The sequence below is a fragment of the Melanotaenia boesemani genome, chromosome 8, assembly GCF_017639745.1.
Source record: "Melanotaenia boesemani isolate fMelBoe1 chromosome 8, fMelBoe1.pri, whole genome shotgun sequence".
Lineage (NCBI taxonomy): Eukaryota > Metazoa > Chordata > Actinopteri > Atheriniformes > Melanotaeniidae > Melanotaenia > Melanotaenia boesemani.
This window is the reverse complement of record NC_055689.1, coordinates 25,341,363-25,353,667: the sequence shown is the minus strand read 5'-3', so window position 1 is coordinate 25,353,667 and position 12,305 is coordinate 25,341,363. Positions and strand designations below refer to the sequence as shown.

Here is a 12,305-nt window from a genome sequence, read left to right as displayed (position 1 = left end):
TTGTGGTTGGGATTACTAATGGGATTACATGTAATTTCACACTTAGCCTAAATAGTACTTGTCATTCTTTTTAATGCCTAGGTATTTTATACAATGCCTAGAAAAACAATTGGACATCGAAGGCATTTCACACCTTGCTTAAAAAAGATGTGATGCATTGAATACTTTGCCTAGATATTCTACAGAAGACCTGCATTTCACATTTACTGAAACATATGCACTTACCAGCCACATCATAAATGTAATGTTGATTTTACACAAAAAATAATGTGTTTATTCTTTTTATTTATTTTTTTTTGCCTGCAAAGACTGGCTGATTAAATCCTTCCCAATGCCAGTGGTAGTGTGTTTATCCTAAGTGTGTGAACTCCCATTATGGCTTATAAGACCAGAAGCCAATAAAAACATGCAAGTGAGACTAAATGATGATTAAATCCTTTCCATCACAACCTTTTAAATAGTAAAAAATTTGTTATTCAAGTAGTGAGGTTTATGAGTTGAGTATTTGGAAAGCAGTATATTGTGCTGACCTACTTTAGTTTATAGTGCCTTGTAAAACCATGTTATTTTCTGAATAATTATTGCTATAGTTTTTACCTTTATAACCCAATAACCCAAAATATATCAAGATTTGTGGTCTCACTTGCCTTTAAATAGCACTGATTGATTTATTTATTTGTTTTTATTTTATTTATTTATTTATTTGTTTATTTATTCACACATGCACCGAGGAGGACTGCACTCAATTTCGTTGTATAATGTACAATGACAATAAAGTTATTCTATTCTATTCTAACTTTCCAATCTTAAAACTCTGCATTTCTGACTCATTTGCTGGGGAGTGGTAGCCTAGTGGGCTTGGATCTGGAGAACCTGGGTTCAAGTCTCCGGACTGACAGCTAAGATAAAAATAACCACTCTAGGCCCCTGAGCAAGGCCCTCAACCTCCAACTGCTCCCCGGGCACTGAATCTGGCAGCCCACTGCTCCTGGTGTAACTAGTTATGGGTTAAAAGCAGAGGACAAATTTTTGTGTGTTTCGCAAGATATGTACTGACAAATAAAGTTAACTTAACTTAATTGACAGCACAGTGACATTTATTATGCACATTTCTGGAGCTGTCATTGCCCAGCATTGTCCTGAGGGTGAGAAACTGCACTTCACATCTTTTGCTTGTAGGACGTTGCGTCACGTTACAGCTGAGCTCTGCTCAAGCGGCAACCTCGGCTGGTAAAATGTGAAACCTATGTGGAAGTGCAAAAAATTGCAGTTCACCCCTCATCCACTAGGGGCTAGGTCCAAAAGAGAGTCAATCCCCAAAGACTCCCATGTTAAAAAGACCAACTTCACAGCAGAAATAAACATGTTTAAAGCCTGGTACAAAAAAACATTTTAGGATTAATAAGTCAAGTTTACCTTCATGACAACTGTATGGGGGGCATAATTAGGGGCATGTCCTTTTGATTGACAGGTATTCAATATTCGCGGCAAGAAGGGAGCGTGTAGCACAACCACGGTTTTTTGCCAGCTAACACTACGCCTACCGCCTTTAGCTGGTTAGGTACCGTTAGCTCCGGGTTAGCTAGGTTAGCTCTTAGCTACAGGCAGCTCAGTTTGATGGATGTCAATCATCCTCCCCCACCTTCACAGTCTCCCTCTCAGCTCCACTTCTTTGCCCATTTTTGGATTTTCTGGGAATGACGACATGCGTGACGCTGCCAAGATGGCGACGGTGGGAACCGTCCAATGAGCTTCAATTCAGGTCTTCAGAAATCTACGGGTGACATCATGGAAGCTCCGTCCATCTTTTACATACAGTCTATGGTTCTGCTTTATGCACTGCTTCACATGCTAGCAACTGGACATCAACACACTGGCCATTTTGAATGTGCACCATGGCTGATTCAGCTAAGAAACACAAGATGTTTTGAGGTAAGAGAGGAAAAGAAAGAGAGAAAAGGACAGAGCCAGAGATAAAACAAAAGTCAACATCAGGCTGACTTTTTCTCACTGGAGAGAGCTCAGAGTACTGGTATGATGCACAACAAATGCTGATTTAGCCTCGTTGCTGAGGGTGCTCACTAAAAATCTGCCATAGTTTCATAGTGCTTCTTTAATACAAAGAAAGCTGAAGTTTAGTTTTATTTCCCTCATTGAGATTATAAAATTTGTGTAATGCCAACACTGTTAGAGACAGATTTTCTTTTTTTTGTTTTTGTAAGTGGCACATTGTGTTAAAATTCACCCATTTAAACTAGATCCTTCCATGCATGACATCCCCTCAGCCTGCTTGAGGTGCTCTTCGTCTTCCCTCTTCCTAATCAAGATGCAGAGCTTGTAGGTGCAAAACTCTGCAAGGCTTGTACCAATTAATGTGATTCTTGCTGCATGTTCCACTTGTAAGGTTTAATGAAGGTGTTTGCCCAGAGCACTTTGTGTTATACATTGTACATTTAGTAGGACTCCCTTTTCTGACACTGAGTGCAAAATGAGTTATTATGGAAAATTAGATTTATGAAGAATTTGGATAATTCATATATGTGTTGTTTTTTTTTTCTTTTTTCAACAAAAAGGAAAATGTTCATTAGAAATACCCTCAATATTTTATTGTATTGAGCACTTTCTCTTTTTCTCTTGCTTACTTCATTAGTGTTTGTTTTGGCAGAAAACACATGCTTATTTTTCCTATTACATGAGCCATTCAATAAAGTGTATCTTAAAGAATTTATGAGTGACCATCTGCTTGCTGAAAATAGAACAGGCTGCTTTTGATTTAATTTGTTTTTATGGAAGTTGATAAAATAAAACACAAGACAGAAACAACACACCAAGCACTTACATTTACAAACCAAATTCGTTAATGGACATTTCGTACAAAGTCTATGTCTCCATATTGACATTTCATTTCAGAATAATCACCGATATATTATCATGGCAGAAAAAAATATAAGAAAGCATTCAAGCCATAATGGGAAATTATATTATCAGAACATAAAGTAATAGCTGAAGACCTGTCAACTAAATATTCACCACAAACCCTACACAGATGGAACTGGATGATGTTTCATTTGTCTAAACTGGTCACAGACGAGAACCAGGTGCATACATGTGATACAAACACACTGAACAGTAACTGGAAGTGACTTCTTTATGCATTCAAAAATACCAAAGTTAACCTGGAAGACCTTGGAAGGCCTTCATGTGGATATGTTTTCCAAGTTTGTTTAAAACAGGTCTACAGAACTTTGGCAGACTTTTATACCCCCTAACAAAGGCTAGTTTAGCATCATTCTTCCAACCAGTCTCCTCTCTGAGCTCTCTTCAGCCAGTAAAGGTCAGTCTCTTGCCTTATCTCTTGCTCTGTCACCTTCTCTCCCTCTTTTCCTTACCATTGTGTTGATATCTTGTTATTGGCATCACATGCCAGCAAAACACAGCAGTCACATGCTGCTCTTGGGTGGAACATAAAGCTGTGAAGTATGGTTTCTAAGCCTCGGGAAGCTGCAGGACAACAGGGGTTCCAGGACTGTACATAATTAATATCAGTGTGCTATCAAGATGAGTCAGAGGTACAAAGTTTTAAGGTGGAAAACGTATGTAATATTGCTTAAAGGGATGATTGATATTGTAAATTTTTAGTGAAAGACTTTTTTGTCATAGTTTTGCTGCTTTTGTTTGCTATGCAAGCAGGACGTAGGTTGGTGATGTATAAGTGCTGCAGATGATGTTGGCCTTTTTCAATTTATGGTATTTTTCTTAACCAGGATGTTGCCAGCAAAACTTAATTTTCACTCTCCACTCTGTCACTTTAATTCTGACATAATTACTCTTCAAGTTTTTGTCAGTACAAGTGACCTTTTCTTCATAGCAGTATTTAATTTGTTAATATATATATATATATATATATATATATATATATATATATATATTATTTCTTTGCGAGTTTTGAAATGTCAGCTACAAGCAGGGAAACAACTGGCTGATATTTCACTCTAATACAGAAAACTCATGTGTCGAACGGTTTCCATGCATTATCAAAATGTCAGAGTTAAATGTAACACATACACCATTATTGTTTTTTGTTTATTTTATAGTTAGAATTATAGTTTGTACTTTTTTTTTTATTTCTTATATTTATACGTCTGTTTATAAAGGAGCCATTTGTAAAATATTTTATTATGAAGAAATAAATATGTAATGACTGTACTTATGGCTAATATCTGGTAATTCCATAATCAGATGACATACCTGAGATTTAGGACAAAAGACAAGCCAGACACATCAGTCAAAAAGTGGTACTTTAATTGAGTCTTTACTCAACTTTCCCGCTGCTTAATGGATGATTTTATCTTTCATGGGAAAAAAAAGACCCAATCAGAACCCCTGGCCTATGCCAATTGATCTCTCTTGTCCCCAGTAGCTGCATGCAAAACAGCCAGTATGGCCACCTGATTAAAGAGCGGTTATATATTTGATCACACATGTAACCGCATTCCTAATGAGCACTCTGACTGATGCTGTGTTGGGTGCTAGCCCTCATAGACACCTCTGGCATTATACCCAAAGTGCATATTTTTGGCAACTGCAGGAGGTTCTCATGCTTTTAAGAGACTTTGATGAATGCACAGGAGCATTAATGAGTTTCATCAATCATAGAGGTGTTGTAAGCTCATGGCTGGCAACAAGGCTGTCATCAGAGTGGCAGATGACTTCAGAGAATGCTCCTGAGGAGAATGTGTAAAAAGGTAGTCTGTAATTAATCTGACAATATAAACCTTCGGTGTATGTAATATGATACTTAAATTTGCAAATGACTGAACTTGGACAACCTAATGAAATGAATAATAACAGGACAAATAAGGAGGGTAAACACCATTCCTACCAAGTGCATCATTGCTGAGCTGCATTATCTGTAGCATCTGTCACATGCAAAAGAGCAAACCAGGGTTCATTCCACATTTCAAATATTACATGTGGATGCAATTTTCCAACACATTCTCATTTTTAACATTTACGGTTCTGTTGTGAACCTTATGTCAATCATCCTAGTCCATTTACAGTTTTTAAAATGTCATTTACCTTGTCAAACCCTGTTAACTTCCTGAGAAAGCTGACAGCTTGTCTGTGCTTGTCACTGGATTGACCAACCTATAATACAAAGGGAAAGTCCAAGTGCAGAGGAGGCTGGTCGATTTGTACAATTAAGGAATGTTTGTTGAAGTAATTTCTGATCAAACGCAAACCAATATATAATAATATAATCTAAAAGTTTAAGAACTCAACTAAAGCACAAATTATTCCATATGAGGCCATTTTAAAAGAAGTGGGAAAAGGCCCATAATGTCACTGCTCATGTTGGGAGTAAATAGGTTCAGAAGAATGACCGCAAACACACACCAAAGCTGCTTATGGAATGGATAAAGTGACTAACATTAAGCTTGTGGAATGGCTTTTTCTCAATTTCCAGATCTCAAAAGTATCTAACACATATGAGCTGTGCTTAACAGTAAAATTTAACAGACAAATCCAAAACTTAATTTTGCCAAAAAGAGTGCTATATATATAACTAAAAATTTAACTAGAAGCTGTTTGTCAACTAAGTCTCGTAAACATGTAACTTGCTAAGAGACTTAAAGTCAAACATTGTCTGTTTTTGTTGATCCTCTCTTAATTTCAAATCACGTACAATAAAAACAACCTGTGCTCCAAATGTCTTTTTCATTTCCTTCCCTGGATAAGTTATACAATCCTGTCCTGGAAAAAAAAAACACAGCTCAACAACATCGAAAGCCCAACGTCACCTTAATATTTGTGTCTAATGACAGTGTGTACATGTTTGACCAATCTTTGAGAGGGTTAGGGTTCTTCTACTTTCTAGGACATGACAGGAAAAATGGATCTTTTTAGTCATTTTGCCAGAGAAGCACATTATGCACATCTATTCAATTGCAGCATCTGTCAGTATTTGTTGTCATGACACATTTCGTCAAAAAGGATGATTAACCCTTCATTTTAACCAAATATCACACTGCTATCTTGACAGCTTCAGGAAGAAGTCAGAAACTATAATGTTTCAACCCTTTCCAACCACAGTTTTGATGCAAAAGAAACTGTGGAGAGTTGTCTTGACTGAGCAGCTAAGACACATGTCTTAAAAATTAGCTAGAGATTTAAGAAAATGTCATCATCCTGTATTTTTGCAGTCTTGCTGTAACTGTGTTTAGAAGAGCTTTTTTTTTTTTTTAACAAAAAACCTTACTACTCTATCACCTATTTATAGTTCCACCTTTATAAAATTGAGTAACATATGTTTCCCACAATAAAATAGCAAAGCCATCAACCTGCTTTTTTTTTCCTGCTTAGTTTGCCCATTGTGTGCATTCAGCTTTGAATACGCCGCACCGCTAAGTCACTGGGCTTTGTATTCAAGACAGCTAGCATGAGTGACACATCGAGTATTCAGAGAAGTATTATCTCCAGGTGTATTCTGAGATGTTCTTTGATGTGAGGCAGCCTCCATTCTTTTCTCTGATCACAGTCATCTCAAGACAGATTATTCGGCATCCATCACAAAGGCCATACAGAGGGAGCCTATGAGCTACAGTGGGGAAGGCAGAGCTGCAGAATAAGCTTCTTTACCATTCAGCGGCGTGATGTGGAATCATCTGTATTATTAAGAGTGAATAAAGCCGTGCGGTTGCAATTGTTTTATGATGTTGCAGACATCAGAACAGAAAAGAGGGTATTCTGTAATCAAATCTGCTGGTTGCAAATAACTTCTCAGCTAAAGACACAACTCCACCATCACCATTAAATCAATTGGATGGATGTGCAAGAAACCCACCAAAAACATGCTAGAAAGGAAGGGAAGACAAAGCAGGAAAGCTGTGGCATTTTGATGGGTGAGAGGATGAAGTGGGGATAAGAAAACCAAAATAAAAGAAAAATAATAATAAAAAAAAGTTGTCACATGCACATGGAGTCAAACTGATAAGTAAACATGTTAGCTCATGCTTACAATTCCAGGGTAAACCAACCTAGAAATCTACAACTACACAGAGCTGCTGACTGCATTTCAGCATTTGAAGAGTACATAGAAAACTATGCAATGTTTGGACTGACTAATTGACGTTCTGCACACAACTGAAGCAGAGATGAGCCATGATAGGCACCTCAAAAAACATAGCTTTGACAAGTCAAGAGAGATGAAATCATTGGAGGCAAATGAAAAATTCAAACTCAGTAAAAAATGCAGCAGTTGCTGCATTGATTTTTTTTTTTCTTTTTCTTCTTTCATGAGATGAGTTTGGCAGCCATACAATCATTAAGGCAGTTTAGTTAATCATTTGGTAAACAAACTCCTTAAAAAGTGTAGCAGAAATTATGTCAGCAATAACATCTCAGTGGCAGGTTTGTGGGGGTGTAGCTGCGCCTGTCTGCTTTTGTCAGAACTCATGCCAATGTGACATACAGTGCGATGTGTTCATAGTGTGAAGATGCATTGGAGTGGCGTCTTCTATTCCTCCAGCAGAGATTACAGTCGGGCCTCTGTAATAGCTCTGGGCAGGAGGTGGATGACATGGCTCTTTGCATGCATGGGAAACAGTGTGTGGGTGAGAAGCATGGCACTAACATTACACAAAGTGGTTACTTACAGGTAGTAAGTGTAGGAGTGATAGGTTCTTCTGCCGAGTGGGGTGGTGGTAGGATTTAAGCAGTGGAGGAGGGGAGGGGATGGAATGAAAAGGAAAGAAAAAGTAAAAATATATTAATGTTTGAAAAAAGAGTAGAAATGAACAAAATCAGATATGGTGGCACACGTGGAGGTAAACTAGTGATCGTGAGGGCAGAGGTGATCGCTTGGAGTTATGTCATGCTTTGTAAGGGGAGCCTTGGTGAAGTAAAGTAAAGAAACTTTCATTAAACTGAAACTTAGCTGCTCCCCTTTTATGAACACAGTTTATACTCCTATAAACAATTACCATATCTGACCCCTGAGGTTGAAACCTAATGAGTGGATTGAATGTCTAAACACAACTCTGATTCCCTGCTGGTGACATTAAATTACACAAAATTTAAACGATGAAGTCATCTCCATCTCCGGTTTGATTAAGGCTAATTGAAAACAATTCCATTACTTTGTGCTGATTTTCACAGCCACCCACTGATGGCTACGATACACAGACAGACCCTGCTGTAGAAAATGAAACTTATATTACCAACAAGAATACACATGGAAAATCATGATTATATTAGCAACACAACTATGCCTTCCCACGCAGCTACATCGACTTGATCTACTGTACCGACCTTTACGCTTGGACTCCATACATATTCCGTAATATTTAAAGACAACTTACACCTGATACATACTGACGTTCACACTGGAGGCTATTAATTATTTATTTGTCTCTGTTTTTCCACAATGAAGATATTGCAGAAAACCAGCTTGAATCCACCAAAGAATTCTCTCAATTCTGCAGAAACTGATAGTGTTATTTCAAAGTGCACTGTGGGCAAACGGGGGGTTAGTATTTGCTGAGCTCCCCTGTTTGCTGGAGTATGCACAGAAGACCTCTCCAGTATGGGGTCCAGAGCTAATGTAAACTTAGCCTTCAGCTATGCGGCCATCCTCTTTCCTTTTGAGCCTTTCATCATATTTTCTTTCTTATCTCCTCTGTGCTGCTCTCCACAGCACAAAACTCCAAAAACATTTTTTTTCCTATTCCCATTCCAATGTCACTGAAGCGCTGCACATTTGTTTGTGAGTGCCGTAGAAACGGATTAATTTTTCATGCCGCACTTGTATCTCGTGGCTGTAAACAGCGCTAATGGGCCGTATCAACATAATCAAATTAATTATTTACGACGCAGTTGACAATGCTACGATTTGAGAGAAAAATATACAAACTGATAAGACGGAAAGTGCTTATTATTGAGCAAGTAAGTTCAAGCTCTTCCACAAATCTTAAAGTAGTATTTTAACCAGTGAGGAAAGAGCTTACCGTTTCTTCATGAGCAGCACCACTCCTAAGAAGATGATGACGAAAAGGAGGATACCAGCAATGACCCCAGCGATCTTAACGGTGTGGTCTGTTTGTTTCTCCGGCTCCACTGCGTCGGGTTTGTGAGTGGCTGCTCCTGCAGAGCATCATGATGGATAAGGATCAAATGAAAAAAGAGCAAATATTAGAGGAGACTATGAATCTAATCTTTTTGTTTTGGCACAGCAGGTTATTTTTATATCCATCTATCTGGGAGTGCATAGGTCTGAGTGTGATTCATGAATACATTTAACAGTAAATACACACACACACTGGATAAGATTCATGCTAAAAATAAAAATAAGTGAATCCAGTTGTCCCTTAGCTTTGTCCTTAGTGGACATCAGCACTCTTTGGAAGAAGCTGCACTGCAAGAGATAAATAAATACCATCTTTACCCTTGGTTAATCACGTTTGGGGCAAAAAGTTGCTAAGCTGTAGGAAAAAAAAAAAAAAAAACACTAGAATGCAGAGTAGGAGAGATAATACCCAAGAAGATAAAAATGCCTGAAATAACCAAAACATTAAATATCAGCCTAAGGAGGAGATAGCTAACAACGACAGACGCGAGGAGATTGGGCAGCATAAAAAAAGCGGCTTGTTTTAACAGCATCTGCTCCTTGAGAAGTGATAAGGAACACTCCGAGGAAGGCAATGTTACCGGAATCACAAATGTCTACCTAAGCAACCCCATTATTTCTTGTCACCAGAGGTAAATTTAGAATGACAAATTATTATGTCAGACAAATCTTTTGGAGCAGGCCCTCTTCTTTCACCACTTTTTGCCATTTTCTTTCCCTATTAAAAAGACATATTGTTTTTGGCTCTAGTACACCTTTTTCACCAGATATCAGCTGTCTTTATTTAAAAATTTTACATTTTTAAACCATGGAGAATTGAATGACAGATGAAAACGTCACGAGTGATGGAGGTGATTTTGTCTCTATTTACTGTCAGGGTCACATCCTCATTTGAGCTGTAATTGTTGTACATTCAGTCATTTCTACCTGCCTGAGACAACTCAAAAACCATGAAAAAAAAGAGTAGAATTTGTAAAGTTATACTTATTCTGTTCTTTTTTTTAGAACAGTTGGCACAACAACTCTCAACAAAAACTTAATCTCCTTAAAATAATGAGAAATATTCATGAAAAAGGATTAACGCTTAAAAAAAAGAAAGAAAAAAATCCAATACAGAGTCATTAAATGACAAACGCGTCTCAAAAAGCTCTTTCATGTCCACTATAACTGAGAAGACAGAGGTAGATGACAGCATCTGCACGTCTTTGATTTAATCATAATGTCCGTATGCAAATAGCAGGGCGATAAAACAAAAATCACACACATGCAACATTCCACTTGCTTTCCTGTAGAGGGAATCGTAAGTATGTTCACCACATTAACCAAAAAGTGACAGAGGCGGTCAGAGAATGCAAAGAAAGCTACGGCTCTGACCTGTTAGTTGGCTGTCACCGGCCGCCGGAGCGATGCGGATGTAGGGGGTTGTAAGCTGAGTCACAAGTATGGCGGCTGAGTATTGTCAGTGGATCCAGGATGGCATGCAGGAAAAAAAAAAAAGAGAAAGAGAAAGAGAGAGGCCACACTGAAGCTGAAAACGGTCAGTTCCCATCAACATGCAACACTGAGGCAGACAAAGACACCCAACAGAAGTCATTTCACACAGGTTAATATCTTTGTGAGTCCAATGTAGTGATCTAAAATATCTTCCTTCAGGTGATAAACTGCTCCTATCATACTTACACTTCTAGTATATGCCATTTCATTTTGCCTTATTGAACCAGGTGGATGTAGACTTTTGGACCTCCACAAGAAATCTATAGTGGAGCTGCATGCAAACTACACAATATACGAGACTGTCAGGGCATGTGACAGGACCTCCCACAGCCCAGAACAGAGTGTGACTACGACTCCCTCTGGCCTTATCAATTCTGCTCCCAGATCAATGGTGCTTAGACTTCATCACCCTTAATGTGAGGAGCAGGACATCCAGGCAGAATAGCTAAGTACCTACAGACCTTGCTGGGCACACAGGCTGCCTCCCAGTCATGGAAAAACACGTTAACAATCAATATATTGACTTAAAATTTATCTAAAAACTATATTGCAGAAATGTTTCTTTTGACAGGGCAAAATGAATCTAAAAGTAAAGACAACAACTAAAACATGTTAATTTTGTTAGTTCTTAGATACCAAATGCAAGCGATGTTAGGAACTTCGTGTGGCAAACATTTTTATTTGCACAATCTGAACCAGCCCCTACCTTTGGTGGCAACTCGAACACAGTCGATTTTGGTTTCCTGTGCAAGGACAGAACAGAAGAAAGTGGGTGGGGGTAGAGGATAAAAAGTTATTATAAAACACATACACAGCCATGCACATATAAAAACACACCCGATGGCAGTGACAATCCCAATCTAAGAACCTGTGGTTACCACAAAACAGCGTGGCCAGTTCCATGCCGTCCCCTATCATCTGTTGAGCTCAATGACTGTGACACAAAATGCAGTTAAGCGAGAGGGCCAGCAGCACAGATTAGTGGTGCCGAGCTGCTGATTTGTCAGCCAACAGTGATCTGTCGGCAGCTTGCAGCTCAAGGTGGTCAGTGACTGTGGAGAAACCAGAGCCCTGTGACAAGCGACACCAACCCACCAAGCAGGGCTCCAGAATGACACATCAGGGAGACTTTTGGAATATGTAATGCACTTTTGCTTCTGACAACAGCCTGCAACAACATAAAAGAAAAAAAACATTACAGCTCTCACTGTTGGCAGAGAAGTTTGCTGTCAACAATAGTCTGGTGAACAGAAAGAAGGACATAGACAGGAACAGGGAAGCAATGAGTAATTCAGCACAAAAGACATGAGTGCTATGTCCCTGTGTTTGTCCCAGCTGAGCTGCACAATAAGCAGACAACATTTAGAGGCCATGAGAGGCACCAGGAAAAAAATACATTAGTGTTCAAGTGATCCTGGTTATATCTGTATTTTAATTATTGTGGCTTTTAAGTTGTCAGATGGTTCTTATTTTAGGCATTGTTACAAGAAGTTGTATTTTATATTATTTTGAATGGAAGGCAAAAAAAAAAAAAAAATTCTAAGTATAAATGCTTATTTTGACCAAAAGGCCAAATCAAATTATACCTGATCATCGGACATTAATAAAGCCTCGCAGGACCATCTATTGACAGTGAAAGCTTAATATAAGAGAGTGCATTTGGTGACTATAAATCAAAACAGTGAAT

General features: G+C 38.4%; 1 protein-coding gene across 12 annotated transcripts in view; it reads right to left on the bottom strand.

Annotated features, from left to right (window-relative positions):
- LOC121644602 (receptor-type tyrosine-protein phosphatase mu-like) overlaps nt 1–12,305 on the bottom strand; it is a 177,812-nt gene that overhangs the window by 52,273 nt on the left and 113,234 nt on the right. For 8 of the 12 annotated variants that reach the window (XM_041992659.1, XM_041992663.1, XM_041992660.1 and 5 more), the window contains exons 13-16: nt 11,325–11,361; nt 10,499–10,573; nt 9,006–9,141; nt 7,656–7,685 (exon numbers count right to left, since the gene is read on the bottom strand). In XM_041992659.1, the coding sequence (XP_041848593.1) occupies nt 7,656–7,685; nt 9,006–9,141; nt 10,499–10,573; nt 11,325–11,361 (278 nt within the window). The remainder of the gene's footprint in view (nt 1–7,655; nt 7,686–9,005; nt 9,142–10,498; nt 10,574–11,324; nt 11,362–12,305) is intronic. The other 4 variants (XM_041992665.1, XM_041992670.1, XM_041992669.1 and 1 more) reach the window with 1 other exon arrangement.